Genomic DNA, 17,758 nt, shown 5'->3' with positions numbered 1-17,758 from the left:
TCCATCTGGCCACTTTTGGCCGGCTGATGTGGCAATATTTCAATAATTTTTATTTTTTTAGAATTTTTTTTATTTTATTATTTTTTTTTTCTATCTTCTTTCCCGGTCGCCGAGCGAGAGACTGACCCGGCCATGGGCGAGGCTGGCCCTCGCCGGTACTGGTGATGGCGGGGTCTCGCCAAATATGGGTGAGTCTCGCCATCGTCGGGCAACGTCGACCTCGCCCAGCGACGGCCATGGCGAGCTCGAGCTAGCCTGGCGACAGCGAGGTCTCGCCAGATCTGGGCGAGCCTCGCCGTCGCCGGGCTAGCTCGAGCTTGCCCAGCGACGGCCATGGCGAGGTCTCGCCAGATCTTGGCGAGCCTCGTAAGGTCGAGCCTCACCATGGCCGGGTGAGCTCGAGCTCGACCAGCGACGGCCATGGCGAGCTCGAGCTTGCCCGGCGATTTGGGCGAGCCTCACCGTCGCTGGGCAAGGTCGAGCCTTGCCATGGCTGGGCGAGCTTGAGCTCGCCCAGCGACGGCCATGGCGAGCTCGAGCTCGCCCAGCGACGGCCGTGGAGAGCTCGAGCTCTCCCGGCGACGGCGAGGCCGCCCAGATCTGGCGAGACCTCGCCATGGCCGTCGTCGGCGGGCGAGCTCGAGCTCGCCCCACGGCGACGGCGACGGACGAGACGAGGTCTCACCCTCGCCGACCGGCGACCGGAGAAAGAAGATAGGAAAAAAAAAAAAGAAAGAGAAAAAAAATAAAAAAAATTCGAAAAAAAATGAAAATTATTAAATATTGCTACGTCAGCCGGCCGGCGTCCACGTCAGCGCCGGCAGGCCAAAAGTGGCCAGATGGACTGAATTGGCACAATTGCAAAAGGTTTAGGACTGAATTGGCAAAAAAAAAAGGTTTAAGACTGAATTGGCACAATTGCGAAAGGTTTAGGACTTTTTTGATAATTTTCCCGGTCTTGTTGAGTCACAAGAATAAGATACTTTGGTCAAAGCAAGTAGACTTCTCATACTCTTCATTATCTCAACATGATGCTTCTTTTATTTTTGGCCAAAATGTTTAATGTTCGAAAGATGATGGCAAAAGTTTTTGAATTGATTGCATTTAGTGTGATAATGATCCATTAAGCTCCAAACCAAAAGTGTGAATATAACTCGGGGAAAATTTCAAATAAGGGCCTAGAGTGGAATTATTTTCGGAAAAAAGGATTCAAAATGGACATTATTTCAAATAAGGGTCTGAAATGGCCAAGTCAGTCTCAAATAAGGTCTTGAATTCACGGGCTGGCCAAATTTCACCGGCCGGCAATCATTTGATTTTTTCGGGGGTCAAAACAGAGCATTTTTGTCCAAAATAAAATCTTGATAAGTATTTAAAAGGAAAAAAAACAAGAAATTCAAAGTGGAGAAGAGAGATCGATGATGAGGAGGAAGAAGGGGGCGGAGTCCGACGAGATGCCGCCGGATGACTTCGAATAGCATGGTAACGAGAATCAAGCAACAGATCATTGGTTTGGTAGAGTTAAAGAAACTTCGCAATGACAGAATTCGCAATACCTAGAATCCTGTTGATGGATGCATAATCAAAGGCTTGCGAAGCCTTTCGGAGATTAGACACGAGATTGGGGAGCATGGTGGGCCATGGTTTGGGGAAATCGTGCTTGCAGTTCACCGCAATCGATGACGATACACCGTGTGAAAAGAGCCAATTTCCAATTTAGTCCTATGACACATAATCTATAGTCCATTATTTTGATTCTTCTTTGACTTTAGCATTAGTCCTACCTAGAAATTGATTTTGAGAATTCGGGTTATCGAGCAATTGATGCTGGCCCAACAATTATCAAGTGGATTCTGTAATTAGATGGACACTAAAGTAGCGAAAGGGGATCAAAGTTTCGAAGGATGTATATGAGTTAAAATTCTAGTCACTGTTCTTGTAATTTGAGTGCTTTGTTACGTTACAATGTGATACGACTCTATGTATGAAATTGATAAGTATTAAATATAAAACAACTACACTGATGGACACAGTGAATACTTCACATAGCAATGCGGGCAATTTGTTGTTGCGATGAGAAAGAAATCTTCTCATATATTCTTAATACATTTGAAAACTATTGAATTTGGAAAAAATCACATTGGGAAACTAAATAGCAAGCAACAAACACTACTTTAAAAATAAAAAAATAAAAAACACGCGAACAGGCAGAACCGTCCCTAAAAGTGGCAAATCCTGTAGCTAAAGACCATTAGGTATGGCTCATTGCCCGTTGCCGAGTTGCTGCTAAATCAAACAAGCATCAAGTTCTCAAAAACTACCTAAGCTTTTTTCTCTTGTGAAAGTCAATTTTGTTAAGAATAGAAAGAAAGCCGAGTAGTTCAAACGATACTCGACTTCAGATATACCCAAGATTACTCTTAGTCGTAAAAAATGCCTGTCTTTTTTTTGGTGCTATTTTTAAATTTAAACTTTTTAGCTTTTAATCTAATTTAACTAGACTTCGGGTAAAAAAATAGATTTGGAGAAAAATGTCTTTTTAGCCTTACATTTCATGTTTTAGTGACGTCAACGCAACGTGGGGAAGAGAAAATAATAAAATAGAGCCACGTCAGTATTTTCAGTTAGTCAAATTGGACAGAGTTAGCGAAAGGATTTGATTACATCAATTTCAAAATTTTAGGACTTAATTGCACTTTTTTTTAAAAGTACTAAGGCTTCTATTGCACTTATCCAAAAAACAAATGTAGGTAAAAAAGAGCTAAGATGAATCAACACGCAACCAAATCCGCAACAACTTTATTCTATCGATGAATTTATTGAGCAGTTTTAAGTAACTGCTACAAAAAAACATTCACTAGATGGCGGACTTAACAATGCACTGGCTACGACAAGCCTCAATTGTGGATAGGATTAGGTCGAGACGGGACATCGTGCAAGATCTGGTTGTGGCTGGGATTTAGGTGCAGAGGGGACTTACGTGCAACATCCGGTTGTGGTCAGGATTAGATGCAAAGGAGACTTAGGTCTTGCATGAAAACCATTCGTTCGGTTCCGTCAACTGGTTTTTTGTTTCGAATCGTTTGGACCGAAACCCGTTTGGTAACGCAATTTCATTTTTCTATTTCCGGACAAGTTTGCTTCCAAAATTGATTCTGAAACCAGAAATGAGAACAAAAAAAAGTTGGTTTTCATTTTGGAACAAAAGTGAGAACCATTTCGAGGAATTCATTTTCTTCAACACACATATTCATATGAAAGTCACGATCTTCGAGGTGAGAAAAAAAAGCAAAAAATCAAAATTTCAAAACTTAACAGAATGGTTTAGAATCTGGGCTACCCACTTTCAGAAATTTAAATTTTTTAGGTACCGAAAAAAATAAATAAAAATAAAAATTTCACAAAATGGCTTAGAAAACCTATGGCCACCCACTTTGAGCAAAATTTAATTTTTTTAGTTGCCAAAAAAAAAAAAAATTCTAAAATTTAAAAACTTCACGAATATCTTAGAATACATGCACAATTTGAGCGAAATTTTATTTTTTAGGTGCAAAAAAAAAAAAAAAAAAAATCAAAAATTTCAAAACTTTCTGAATGACTTAGAATACTTGTGGCCATCCACTTTGAGTGAAATTTAAATTTTTAAGGTGCCGAAAAAAATAAAAAAATAAAAAATTTCAAAACTTCACGAATAGCTTAAAATACTGTGCCACCCACTTTGAGTGAAATTTAAATTTTTTATATGCCAAAAAAATAAAAATAAGCAAAAAAGTAAAAATTTCAAAACTTTCGAATGGCTTAAAATACACGTGGCCACCTACTTTGAGCGAAATTTTATTTTTTTATGTGCCGAAAAAATAAAAATAAAAAATAAAAGAAAAATTTCAAAACTTCACAAAATGGCTTAGAATACTGGCCATCCACTTTAAGCGAAATTTAAATTTTTTTAGATGTCGAAAAAAAAATAAAAATAAGCAAAAAGAAAAATTTTCAAAACTTCACAGAGTGGCTTAGAATACATGTGGCCATCCACTTTGAGTGAAATTTAATTTTCTTTAGGGACCAAAAAAAAAAAAACCATTTGAGCATCTAAAAAAAATTAAATTTTACTCAAAGTGGGTGGCTAGAGGTATTGTAAGTCATTCTGTGAAGTTTTGAAATTTTTGATTTTTGTTTTTTTCACCTAAAAAATTTAAATTTCACTCAAAGTGGATGGCCACATGTATTCTAAGTCATTCTCTAAAGTTTTGAAATTTTTGATTTTTGCTTTTTTCACCTCCAAAATTAAAATTTCACTCAAAGTGGGTGGCTCTAAGCCATTCTGTAAAGTTTTGAAATTTTTGAGTTTTTGAATTTTTTGGGCACCTTAAAAATTAAAATTTCACTCAAAGTGGTGGCCACATGTATTCTAAACTATTCATGAAGTTTTGAAATTTTTGATTTTTGATTTTTTTGGGCACCTAAAAAATTTAAATTTCACTAAAAGTGGGTGGCCACATGTATTCTAAGTAATTCTGTGAAGTTTTGAAATTTTTGATTTCTTGATTTTTTGAAAAAATTCAACAAATTTTCTATTTTCCCGAAATCTAAATTTTTTTATTTTCTCGACATTTTGATGATTTTTTCTGGAATTTTTCAATTTTTTGGGATTTTCTGAATTTTTTAAAGATTTTTATGAATTTTTCGGATTTTTATTATTTTTATTCCATTTCTAAAAAATGGAATTTTGTTCCTGAAATAGAATTTTCTTTGTTTATCAAACGGGTTTTTATTTCGGGAAATAGAAATTTTGTCTTTGTTATCAAACGGGTTTTGTTCTAGAAATAGAAATTTTTGTCATTATCAAACGGGTTTTTTCTCGAAACTCATCCAGGAACCAGAAATAGAAAAATCTATTTCTGGTTCAGGAACTCATTCCGGAACAGAATGGTTATCATTCGCTACCTTAGTGCAAGATCCGGTAGTGAAAATTGGTTGCTTTGCCTTCTTTCTCCGACGCCAGCAGGGCCACTCGTGACCAGGTCCCTCGCCTTTGTTGTAGGGAGAGAAGCTAGGCCAAAAGCTAAAATGAGCATGAGGAGGATCATCCATGAACATTTCAGATTAGCTCTCGCCATTGTTTCTTTCTTCTTCTCTTTACCTAACATTTTTCTCCCAAAAGTGTATGCATGACTCTTGCTCTAGTATCGCTATTTATAGGTACGAATTCTATTGAGAATGATGTCATCTCTATATTGCTTGTTATGACATTACTCATGCGTAGTGAGTTCTAGATTTGTTTCCAGAATTGATATTTGATAGATGAAATTTTGCGCAAGTTATCCCACATACTTCCATATATACATAAGAACTTCCGTCAAGAGTTAGATTCTAAGTCAGTCCTTTTATAGAATCCGCTATTGAAAGGTATGAATTCTATTGAGAAAGATGCCATCTCTATATTGCTTGTTATGACGTTACTCATGTGTAGTGTTAGAGTTCTAGGTTTGTTTCTAGAATTGATTGATGCAAATTAGCACAAGTTACTCAACATACTTTCATGTATACATGAGAACTTCCTTGACAGCCAAATTCTAAGTCAGTCCTTTGACAGAATCCATCCCTGGATAAATATACTAGAAGTACCATAATTTTTGTACGGCGCTCACTTGAATGTCATAACTTTTTTTACTCACTTGAAAGCCAAAATTTTAGAAATCGATCAATTAAGTGCCATCAGCGATTTGCCTCACCGGAAAATCCAACATAGACACTGGCCGGCGCTGATTAGGACGACCAGTGTATCGTCATTACTCTTATTAAGAGTATGATATGTTGGAAAATCCAACATAGAGACTGATTTGCGCTCACTGATCGTGGTATCGTCGGCGCTGACGTGGACAATTAAAAAATTTCAAAATGAAAAAAAAAAAAATCTACGTGGGAATGGGAAATAAGTAGATTAGGTTTAACATTTAAATGAGCAATTACATAAATGGAGAATTAATAAAAAAAAATTCAAAAAAAAATCCACGTGGGAATTGGAAATTAATAAAAAAAATTTCGTAGGATGATTTGCCAGAAATGGCACTCATACTCATTATCTTAGCCTGAGGCTTTGTTTATTTTTGGCCAAAATTGTTTAATGTTGGAAAAATGATGACAAACGTTTTATAAATTGATTGTATTTAGTGTGATAATGATCCATTAAGCTCTGAACGAAACTGTGAATATAACTCGGGGAAAAAAAGGCCCTGAAGTGGGATTATTATCTCAAAAGAGGGCTCAAAATGGACATTACTTCAAATAAGAGTATGATATGGCCAAATCAGTCTCAAATAAGGGCCTAAATCGGGCGGAGTTGGGACCAAGTAAGCGTGGAGACGGTTCTTAATGTCAATGGCAGCAGCCTGGCGGATCTGCTTGTTGATGGAGGACTCGGCAACGAGGCGGAGGACGGCGAGGGAGTAGTTGGGGTGATGGAAAGCATCGGAAAAGGAGGACTTGGCCTGGCAGCAAGGGTCCAGGGCCATAGATTGTGTGGAGGAAGCATTGGGAGAGGAACTGAAGTGTCTCGTGATGTGACTCCATGTAGCTTGAGCAGGAGCTCCGATGAGAGAGGCGTTGGACTCTTACGGTTTAGGCGAGATTTTGAATGTGGAAAAGGAGAAGAAATAGAGGCTGCGATCGCAGAACTCTTCCAGCACTGGCACAGGGGCACCTTTAGCAATAATTATCGCCTCCATTCCGGGCCTCTTGCGATGATGTCAAGCTCCAAGAGAGAGGCTTGGCATTGAGCTTCGCCATCCCAAATTCTTGAATTCATCTTGCAGCGATTCGTCAGACTCTACCATCCTCTTCTTTCTCCCCATCGCCGATCTCCCCTCTGGTTTGAACAAAAATGTCATATTTTGGAAACCGAAAAAAATCACCCTACCGTCCTCTTCTTTCTCCCCATCGCCGACCTCTCTCCTCTGGTTTGAACAAAAATGTCCTATTTTGACCACCGAAAAAATCAAGTGCTCGCCAGCCAATGCTTAGACCCTTATTTAAGATTCAGACTCGGCCACTTTAAGCCCTTATTTGAAACTAAATTCATTGTAGGCCCTTTTTGATAAAATAAATCCACTTCAAGCCCTCATTGAAATTTTCCCCATATCCCACGATAATAACACGCCCCTATATAAATTTCTATATGGATTTAATCCATGACCAACGTACACCACCGCAATCAGTAGATGTCATAATCCACTTAGGCATCATCAACAGCAATAAAAGGGGATAAAGAAAGACATAAGAATCGATCTTTATAATTTCTCAACTATCTTTGGACAATTGTCAGTTTGACAAATGTATCTACAGAGAATGACAAGTTTCTCAAGGTAAATGACAGTCCCTATATCGATCCGTGTCGAAGCGAGAGCCAGTGTGGAGAAGAGACTTCATCTATAATTAGATTAGTTGAACATTCAACATGAATTTTTTTCACCTGAACAGACAAAGAAGAAAAAAATTTGCAGGATGAAAAGGAGACTCAACATGCCGGCTAAGGGAACACGGACTCAGCATATCAAAATCTGAAGTCAGGTTCCACGTCCATCGCCCAAGCAAATTTTGCCAACAGAGACTTGTTGAATATCTGCGACAGCAAATAATATAGGTCATAACATTTCAGAGACCGGAGGACCCGGCAAACAAAAAAATCAGGACACCAGGCAATTCGGAATTAGTGTGCCGTCCCTTTCTAGTGGTAGAAAAAGTAGCACTAAAATAATGTTACCATTGATTAGATCATAAAATGACCAATTCTGAAGATTGCCTCGACATGTGCAAGGTTTAAAGCTACTACTAACCTTTTCAATTGGAACTTCGTGCCGCTTGCACCATGCAACCGTGATCCTTGGGTCAAGATAGTTGATTTTGGATGTGCCCAGTGCAACAGTTTTCAGATCTTCTCTGGTAGTTTTGTCCCGTTCCATTTTCTCAATTTTCACCTCAATCTGAGCAATCTTCTTCTCTAACCTGCACAGCGGCAAATGAGGTAATATGGAAAATCATAAACATCTACATAGCTGCAGAATCAGAAACAGGTAGCAATTATATTACGCTTCTGAAGTCAAGTTCCTCTTTCGCTTTCCATCAGCATCCTTTAGAGGAGGCTTTCCTTTTCGTGCCCGATCCAAATCTACTTTTATCTCTTTCATATTGTCCTGCACATGATTTAGGATGTCAGCTTCGTTCCAACTCGAATGAATTCTTAAAGTTCCTAGAATCTCTTGTGCAAGTCCATAGAGAAAAGCACGGTCCATTTGCAAAACTGATGCGAAAATTGGAAGACATAGGTCGGGACCAGATATCTTGTATGATAACCGGAGATTGAGAGAGAAGTTGTCACCTTCAATTCATCTATCTTCTCTTGCAACTTGGTCATTTGTGCCACATGGGATTTCGAAATGCTACGTTGATGATTGCAAATTATAGCAACCTGAAGACCAAAAATTCGTAACTACAATCTATACTTGTTTATGCAGCGCATATTCTTCTGTAATAAACAATAATTACCTCTTTGTTTGCACGCTGATAGACTACAACTTTTTCTGCAACTTCTCCATCTTTGGTGTCTCTACTTAACTGTCATCAAACAAATGAAAAGCTTCCATATTATATTCCATCATTTCACAAAATTATGGTAGTGTAAGACCACCAACTGTGTTTTACATATGACCACGTCCATCGTATGTATCAACAAGCTAACCAGCTCCAAAGATCCCTTGATGACTAGACATCATTCGATAATGATACCTTTCCGTTTTGATGGGATGCATCTAAATATGTGCATGTAACACATGTTTGTTCTTGTTGCCAAGGCATATAAGCTTAAAAAGTACTGCAGATGAATGTAGTTTCCCATGGCTAATTAATCTATCCACCCGACAGATGAAGCACATCAAACACACTGCAACACCAATTAAAATCCCCTCAAAAAGCAAATGTAAGCTTACCATCTCATCCAAAGTAATGGAAGCGTTATATGTACGGAAAACTTTTGCTGTCAGACCAGGCATGAGTTCCTTTAGATGAGCATTCAGTTTACTTGTATCCAGCTCATCGAAAAGAGGATCACCAGGCTTTTTCCCTACAAAAACAAAGCAAAGCAAGATAAATTTACCACACGAAAAAGCAAATGCATGTCTAATTTTAAATGGGTAACAAGTCATATAACTAACCAGATTGAAAGTGCACAATTGCCTTGTAGACGGGGAGCTCAACTTCTACAGTGTTTTCATATCGGATAGAGTCTTTACCAAGAAAGTTAAACTGAAAATTGACAGAGTACAACAGCCATTTTAGCTCCAAGAAGCAAGCAGAAATATTTGAACTTTCAGTGCATTAAATCATCTTACCTCCAGTGAGTTTGGGCTAATTGCTTTCACATTTTCAACTTTCAGTGTGCAGCAACCGACAGTGTCCGCTTCATCATCATCCTGAGTAACGAAAAGCAAACAAATTGGTAACCATATAATACACTCTGCTAATACAAGCAACGATTCTTTGTGGAATTAAAAAATTTAATGTCTAGTCAAATGTAAATCCTTACTACTATTTTGAAGAGGCTTCTTTTTTTCTATTGTCATACATACGAAAAAGAGTTTCTTCTAGTGAGTACAACTTCGTAATTTAAGTTACTTAAGAACAGGAATCTGGAAAGGAGACATGTTGTACTTATCTCCACAAAATAAGCAGAACCAAAGTAGTGGTCTAAACATGAAAAGGAACGAGCAATTCCATCTCAAGCATTCCAACTTTACATGACTAACACATGGAAAGTCATTTCATCAAATTCATAATGAATGTCAATTGTATCTCAAAACAATTACAGGAGAATAGTTACTTGCAAACACCTCATTTCGGGACCTTCTTATATCTCATATAAATTAAAAAATTGCAAAGTGATGCTTAATAATCTTGGATATAATGGCTTGTCCAATTGTGCCAGATTAGCAAGATAATCCCATCCTTCACCAGAGTCATCACAATAGAGTCCATCGAAAAGCAAGTTTGCAAATTGGTGAGAGAGAGAGAGAGAGAGAGAGGGGAGGAGGAGTCGATCTTGATGAGTTTCACATATGTACCTTCTCATTGCCAGCCCTCAGAGCCAGTTTATCAATCAGATAAGTAGCAACCGCTATCTGCCGCTTCATAGCATCTCTACTCATAAAATCCTTGGTGTATGCTGCCCTGATGTTCGCTATGTAATCCTATGCTCAAAATATCAAGTTTGGCAATCAGTTATGAATCATATTAAAAATATTTAATGACAAAATTGATCACTGCCAACATCTTCCACTCAAGTTCTGCTGTACCTTCAACATCCTTGCTTTCTCATATTTCTCTTTATCACTTTGGCCCTTCAAGGAACTGCTAGCAGCAAGGAAGACGTATTTAAATTCCCTCGGATTAATAGGATCGTTCCAAAATGCCAACCACGTGACGGTGTTATCATGCCTTACTTCTTTCCATCTGCCACATATCAAGAGTCCAGAATTCTTAATTTATAAATAAAGAAGATGAAATAACAACTTGGAAATCAACTTTGTTCCTGGAGGACATAAATGACAGTACTTTTCACCAGGGATGGGACATTCCGGCACAGGAACACCTTTCCCAATATTGATTGTAATATCCCTCGGACGAATGCGTCTCTTCAGCTTTCCCATCTAAATCAAAACACACCAGCCATTAGGAATGAGCGAAATGCATGTGTTTAATCTTAAAAGTCCACATATCAAAGAAAACGTCATTGAGCCAGGAGAAAAGACATGCAGTCAAAGGTTATGCATGAAACCTTTGGATGTTCTCCACGTCCACGGAACAAACCAGGCGGTTCAACCCTGAAGTTTCCAACCTGTGGTATAACTTACTGTCAGCATTCAGTAAGATAAAGCACAATTATGCTCGAAAAAATGCTGAATTGACCAAAGATGCAGTAAACTACATAATTCCGCAGTAACCTAGCATCACATTAAAAGCAATGGAAAATCCCATGTCCCAAGAGAACAACAACCCAGATACAGATGAAGGATGTAGTTCGAAAAGACACAACATTATCGACTGGACAAGTTTCAAATCACTAGCACTAGTGTAAAACAAAGTTTTGAGATTTACTGCTCATTGATGCAGAAATAAGATATCGAGGAAGTTAACATATTAACAATGTTATTAAACAAAATAGAGATGCCTCAGCCTCCGTAAATTCGAACCAAATAGCTAAACAAATTGCATTGAACTTTAGCCAATCTTCAATCCAAAAATGGAACACAATCGTAAAAGAAATTCTCAAAAAACGGAGAATAACAATTAAGAACTTATAGACATTACATCACTTGAAAGTGTTTCAGGGTAATCCTTAGTGAAAAAGAAGAAAATAATGACCATATAACTGAAGAAAATTTCAATACCGAAGGAAGAAATGACAAGACACAGCAAACTATTTGAGGGGCATTGTTCAGATCCAGAATACACAAGACATGATCAAGGATTAGAGATAGGATTAACCTTTTCTTTCACACCATCCACAATGGCCCACATGTACTTCTCCTCCTGCTTCATCTTGTCTTCCTTGAGGGCATTCTTTTCCTGCATGAAAGACAAAATCTAAAACATCTACAGAAGCAACAGAAATTGACACAAGTAACATTTGGCATCATGACATTAAGAACAGCATATAACATGTTGGCACCTATTAAGCACCCTAATACTGTGCATAACCAGAGGCACAAAAGATAATTCATTTCATAGTATTCATAGTGAAACGGAAGGACATCTCAAAATTTCAGCAGTAGAAATCATCACAGAAGCAGCTGATAGTGTCTGCATCACATTCAAAATGCTTCCGCATCTGAAATAAAATTTGATTTCACATCATACTATTGGCTGCGAAATAGCAAAATGGGTACTTCCGTATCATAAATTAAGGCCTCCCGAAACTTTTGATCAAGTCCCAATTTTACCCTAAACTTTTTTTTTCCTATAAAAAACCTCCAACTTTCGGTATAGTCCTGATTATACCATAAATTTTTTTTTGTCTCTTAAAAAACCACCAACTTTTACTTGAATCCCAAATCTGCCCTTGTTAATCCTCTATCCAAAACTTCTCTTGACAATTGAGAGATGGAAAACTCCCAAGCACGAGAGATAGAATACTAAGCACAAAATCAAAGATCCCCGAGCCAAATGAAAGGAAGACTCTCTTAAAAGCAAGAGCAAGTGAAGAAGGCCAACCTAATTGCTCTAGTTTTTAACCAAAATTCATATCCAAGAAGACGTCGTTTGGGATGATGTGGAAATTTATCTCCAAAAAAACGTCTTATTGGATCAGAAATTTAGGGAAAACTAGAGCAATGACGTGGAAATGCCACATCACTAAGGGCAATACTGGACAGAGTGTTAACGGGAGCAAATATGGGACTCAAGTAAACATTGGTGGTTTTTTATGAGACAAAAAAAAGTTTAGAGTATAATTGGGACATGACCAAAAGTTGAGGGTTTTTTTATCATACGCAAAAAAGTTTAGGGCAGAATTGGGACTGGAGCTAATGTTGAGGGTTTTTTAGGATATTAGGCCCATAAATTAAACACGCATGGATGAACAATTAAATCACAGCAAGAGCCAATTATAGGCAATGGTAACACACAGCAAAATCTTCTCATGAGGACTTTGACCTATTAATGCGCCACAAAAATATGATGTCCCCTCATTAGACTAGCTGCAGGCATGAAACAAGAAAGTAAACGACCATGCAACAAAGACTGATGATAAGTTGAAATTATTAGTTGATATAGCAATTTACTAGCTCAAGCAAAGTGAATAAAACTTACTTCTTTAGTCATTTGCTTCTTCTTCTCTTTCTCCTGCTGACACCAATCATATATCGGGGTGAAATCACAGTGTTCCAATTTCTGAATCACATGGTTGCTTCCAAGAATCTTTTTCCAATCAGTCCAAAAGTTCTCCTTGAACTTATCTTTCTGCATGTAGTCTGTATCTTTCATCACAGCAAACATTGTAGCCACCTGCAAATCAAAATCCCAACAAATGACTAACCAAATATTAAGCATGACCCATGAAAAAAGAAGCCTATGATCAGAAAGATAGCAGAAGAATACAAAAGAGGAGAGAAAAGGGGATGGCTCACTTCCTCCTGTTCCGGAGTCAAATCGACAGGCTTCCCTTTGTAAAGCATCTTTACACCATGAGGTTTGTATGGAGGTGGAAAAATTACCCCATTGTGAACCAAGGTTGTCCATTTTTTCTGGCCATCGCCGGAAGTAGGTGTTACCTTAGTGGATTTAGAATACTTTGACTTTTTCATTACTTTCTTGAAATTCTTGGTTGGCTTCGTGATCTTCTTCTTTATTATAACCTTTTTCATATTGTCCTTTGCCGAGGAAGACTTGTTTCCTGATGCAGAAGCTGCTGCTGGCTTTTTCATTCTCTGGGAAATTGGAATGTGGTCATCATCATCTGACTCCGGTTCTCCTTTCACCGATGGTTTCGACTTCGTTGATGTTGATGCATCGCTAGTCTTTAGCTTTTTGACTGACAACTGATCAGAGGAAGTTGTCTTCTCTAGTGGCCTTTTATTTGACACAGTGGAAGATTTTGCTTGATGCTTACTTAAGGCAAAACCATTTTGCTGTGTTTTCAGTACCAAAGGTTTCTTTTCATCAGAAGCATAACGGTTATTAGAAGATGTAGATGTATTGGATTTCTGAGGCAACCTTGATGCTAAAGGCTTTTCATCGTCTGAATCTTCAGGAGAATTTTTCAAGGAGGCCTTTCCCGATGATGGAGATAAAATAGGCATAGTGCGACTTTTGCCAGAGTTATCCTGAAGTCTACTACTCAATGGTTTATCATCATCAGAGTCACTATTGGATTCCTCTTTAGCAGCCACTACTGAACTCTGTTTGGACGAGTGCCTCGACTGATCCTCTGGTGACTTTGATAACTTTAAACCTGTCAGTGGTGACTTCATTGGGGGTAACTTGGCAGTAGACGATGATGCTTTTGGACTTACATCCGGGGATTTCATGGATGATGTCTTGGGAGAAGGATGGACCTTACCCTGTTGAGATCTAGCACTTTGACCATTTGAGGAATGTAACCCTGAGGATCCCGACAACGCATCAATCCTCTGAGAAGGTGGCTTCTTCACTTCAGTCTTTATTGGAATTTTCTTTGATGTAGTACTGCTCCTTTTGAAGACTATAGGCGTGTCATCATCATCGAAATCATCAGATACACTGGGCTTTAGAGGAGCCTGAAGCGCCATCGTCCAACAAAGTATTTCCTTTGCATGTATATGCAATCAATCTCTGATACAACAGAACTCGAATCCTTTTAAAGAGAAGCAAATCTGCCAAAAGCGAGCGATGATGATCAGAAATAGAATGAAGTCAAATATAAAACCAAAAAAAAAAAAAACAGTCCAAGAGGTTTCTCAAAAGAACTTGGGTAAATTGGGACTATTTCCAATCAGATCACTATAATTTCGAAAAGATTTCAATAACGTCCCTCAATCAACATCGGGCGTAATGAATGGATAAGGAAATGACCTTACTGAAACCAAGGCAAGAGCATAGCAACTTCAATTAATTTTCTAAACCCGGCAGCCCGATCAGATAGCACCGAACTAGAATGACCAAACAAGTTATTCGAAAAGGCAAACAAGGGTGGGAAGAAGCACAGAGGGAGACATCACACGCTCGAAAGCATCATCGACTCGAAAATTTTAAATTGCACAACCTGCTCTTAGATTAATCCTCCTCTTTTCACTAGAGAATACAATGTCCAAGAGGATTAAGGATTTCACCTAAAAATCAGCTCAATCCTAATAGGAACATCGGAGGCTTCTTCATCGCACCAACCCTCAAAAGCACTTAAAATCAAAAGCGCCTCCCCAACTCAGATAACCTATGCCATAAGGAGAAATGCCCAGTTCGCCGCCCCGGACCCCGATTCACAATCGGCCGACGGGAGGCGAAACTCGGCACCCGGTGTCAGAAACTCACCCCCACAAGCTAGCGCCAATCCAATGCCCCGAATTTGGCGGGAGCGGGACCGATTTCCGGCGTCTCCAGCTCCGCGGCGGAGCCCCCGTCGGGAACGGCAGAGCTGCAAGAGAGAGCGGGGCGAAGCAGGTTCTTAGAAACCAGTGCCCCCGGAGCTACAGAGGCGATTGAACAAAGGAAGAAGAGGAAGAGGAAGGACGGAGTGGGCCGAGCGCGCGGGGGCTCGCCGCACCTGCAATCGCCGTCGGATTTCCGGCGCCGACGGGGGATTGATCGAGCCGCGAGTGGAATTGGTGGGGGGGGCCGGTGGCTATGGCGACGGGGAGCAGGAAGCGAGCATTCGCTGACTGAAACCCTAGCTGGAGGAGGAGGACGGAAAGAAGGAGCTCGCGTCTCTCGCTCTCTCTCTCTCTCTCTCTCTCTATCTCTATCTGTCTCTTTTATCTGAAACTCATTTGCATTCGATTAGTTTGGAAGGTTTCTGCATCGCTTCGCAGGTGACGGTGACTTCCCGTCCTATGGGCCGCGCTTCCGGCCCAATGGGCCCTCTTTATTTGGCCCTTGCCTCGGTTTTGGCCCATGCTTTTCTCATGGGCTTGAAATGCTTCTCTCCTTCTTCAGTCAACATAGGGGTGAGCATGATTCTAGGGTCCGGTTCTAGGATCCAGGGTATGCAGGAGAGGTTCCGGGTTGCAAAATTGAGGAACTAGTTAAGATAGGCAGGATCACTCGAAAACAAGTTTTTTGTGTTTTTCTTGTTCTATATCTTCGCGCAATCCTACGGTATTTTTTGAGGTCCGATGATGAGTGTATAATTTGAAATTAATAGTCTAACAATCCATATCCGGCATTATCCATAAACGAGACTTTTACTTTGCTAATATTTCATATTTTTCGTGTGTCTAAATATAAATTGTGATAAGTGGATTGTAACAGCAAATTATGGTCATTGGAGGTAATGCTTCGCCGTAATCGTTCAATTAAGAATACATGTGGAACCTGAGTAGACCGTGAAACCTGTGATAGAGTAGGTTTCACGTTCCAAAGTACACAAGATGACTTCCATATTCCAAAAATTTGGAAACCAATTCCGATAGGTAGATTCTAGGTTCCAAATGAAACCTGAACCAACCCTGGAACTGCTCACCGGTAAGTCAAAGCCACGTGGTTACAAGCGAAAAGAACCTCCATAAAGGTGACTGTATCAAGAAACATTTGGCCTCGCACCTCAAACAGGTCGCTAAAGAATACTCATTTGTCATTACACCTAGGGATGAGCATACTTTCATGGTAGAACTTTGAACCGGAGAACTGGACCGGTGGGAACCTATCGGTTCCAAGTTCCAAGGTATACAAGGTAGGTTCCAAAAATTTGGGAACTTGTTTTGACGAGTAGATTTTAGGTTCTAGGTAAGTGGAACCTGAAACGAGTTTTTGTGTTTTTCTCGGTCTATGTCTTCGTACGATCTTGCGGTATTCCATAGCGTCCGATGATGAGTGTATAATTTAGAACCACTAGTCTGAGCTTCCATTTTATGATTGAGACTTTTTCTTTGTTAATGTTTTGTATTCTTCGTGTGTCTAAATATAAATTGTGGTCAGCGGCTTCTAGCAGCAAATGATGGTCAATAAATGTGATGATTCATTATAATCGTTTAATTAATAATACAGGCGGAACCTGGGTAGACCATGAAACAAATCCCGGAGCTTGTGATAGGATAGATTCCAAGTTCCAAGGTATGCATGTTAGATTCCGGGTTTCAAAAAATAAGAAATTTGTTACCACGAGTGGGTTCCAAGTTTTAGGTGAGACCTATACGGAATCTGAAATCGCTCAATCCTAGTTACACCTCTCACGTCGCATCTCACGAAACATTTTAATGCCCCCGAGTCCACACCTTTTGGCCACAAAGCCACCAATTAGTGCATATCGTCAAACACCGTGCACTCATTCCTTACGCTGCCACACTTGGCATGAAAACTCAACAAGGAAATCCGCGGATATGAATCTGGGTCTATTCTATTTCTCGCGATATGTCCATAAACAGCCCTGCCTCCAGCTGAAGACTCCTTCGAAGCACACAACCACGCAACATACTCGGGTAAAGTCCAAGCCTTTGTTTGTCGTCAGACTTAGCACGTCTCTGGGCCAATTTATTCTGAAGTTTCTTGCTTTCAGGTAAGGAAGGCAGCGTCCGGGAAGTTCCTCCGCAGTGGATAATGTCATCTCTTATGCTGTTTGCTTCAACGGCGCGGAGCGAAGCCCGGGAAGAGCGAGATAATATTCGACGAGAGAGAAAGAGCGGTTCCGAGCAGCTGCGACGCCTCTTGAGGAAATGCAGTTTCACGGGCAGCGAGAAGCCCGGGAAATGACAGTTTTTGCTGACGTGATATTCTCCAGCATGCACCTGTGTTCCCTCTCTGTTTTTAAGTTGACTTTTTTTTTTTTTTGACATGGACTTCTTGTTATGCTTCTTCAAAATATTCAAATGCCGCTAGTGCAATTGCAGCTCTAAAGCTCTTAGGGGTCATGATAGCCATGAGCTCGAGGCGTACGACCTTTAGATCTCATGACCACGTCTCGCGAGCTTTGAGCTTGAAAAGCCACATAGCGATCGCGAGTTTCAAGCTTGGGTTTGAGTGGCCATGACGGTTGTGAGCTTCAAAGACAGATTTGACCATATCCTGCAAGCTTTGAGCTCAA

The 17,758-nt window shown here is 39.7% G+C and overlaps 1 protein-coding gene across 2 annotated transcripts; it reads right to left on the bottom strand.

Moving 5' to 3' along the window:
• Window positions 1–7,269: 7,269 nt before the first annotated feature.
• Window positions 7,270–15,485, bottom strand: LOC115677267 (DNA topoisomerase 1 alpha-like). 2 transcript variants are annotated; one of them, XM_056320841.1, is made up of 17 exons: window positions 15,287–15,485; window positions 15,055–15,157; window positions 13,176–14,399; window positions 12,859–13,053; window positions 11,536–11,616; window positions 10,826–10,885; window positions 10,603–10,697; window positions 10,344–10,500; window positions 10,113–10,238; window positions 9,384–9,464; window positions 9,207–9,297; window positions 8,982–9,115; window positions 8,542–8,610; window positions 8,375–8,464; window positions 8,086–8,189; window positions 7,833–8,001; window positions 7,270–7,618 (listed from the first exon to the last, which is right to left on the bottom strand). In XM_056320841.1, exons 3-17 carry the CDS (start codon window positions 14,313–14,315, stop codon window positions 7,550–7,552), a joined length of 2,661 nt encoding a protein of 886 aa, XP_056176816.1. In that variant the 5' UTR covers window positions 14,316–14,399; window positions 15,055–15,157; window positions 15,287–15,485; the 3' UTR covers window positions 7,270–7,549. The 2 variants fall into 2 exon arrangements, with proteins under 2 accessions (XP_056176816.1, XP_056176817.1); XM_056320842.1 differs by lacking the exons at window positions 15,055–15,157; window positions 15,287–15,485 and adding an exon at window positions 14,856–15,006.
• Window positions 15,486–17,758: the final 2,273 nt, after the last annotated feature.

Source organism: Syzygium oleosum, unplaced genomic scaffold (assembly GCF_021117445.2).
Source record: "Syzygium oleosum isolate NSW1041296 unplaced genomic scaffold, Sole_v2.1 Sole_v2.21, whole genome shotgun sequence".
Taxonomy (NCBI): Eukaryota; Viridiplantae; Streptophyta; class Magnoliopsida; order Myrtales; family Myrtaceae; genus Syzygium; species Syzygium oleosum.
Note: the sequence above shows the minus strand (reverse complement) of the source record. Positions and strands in the feature narration are given on the sequence as shown.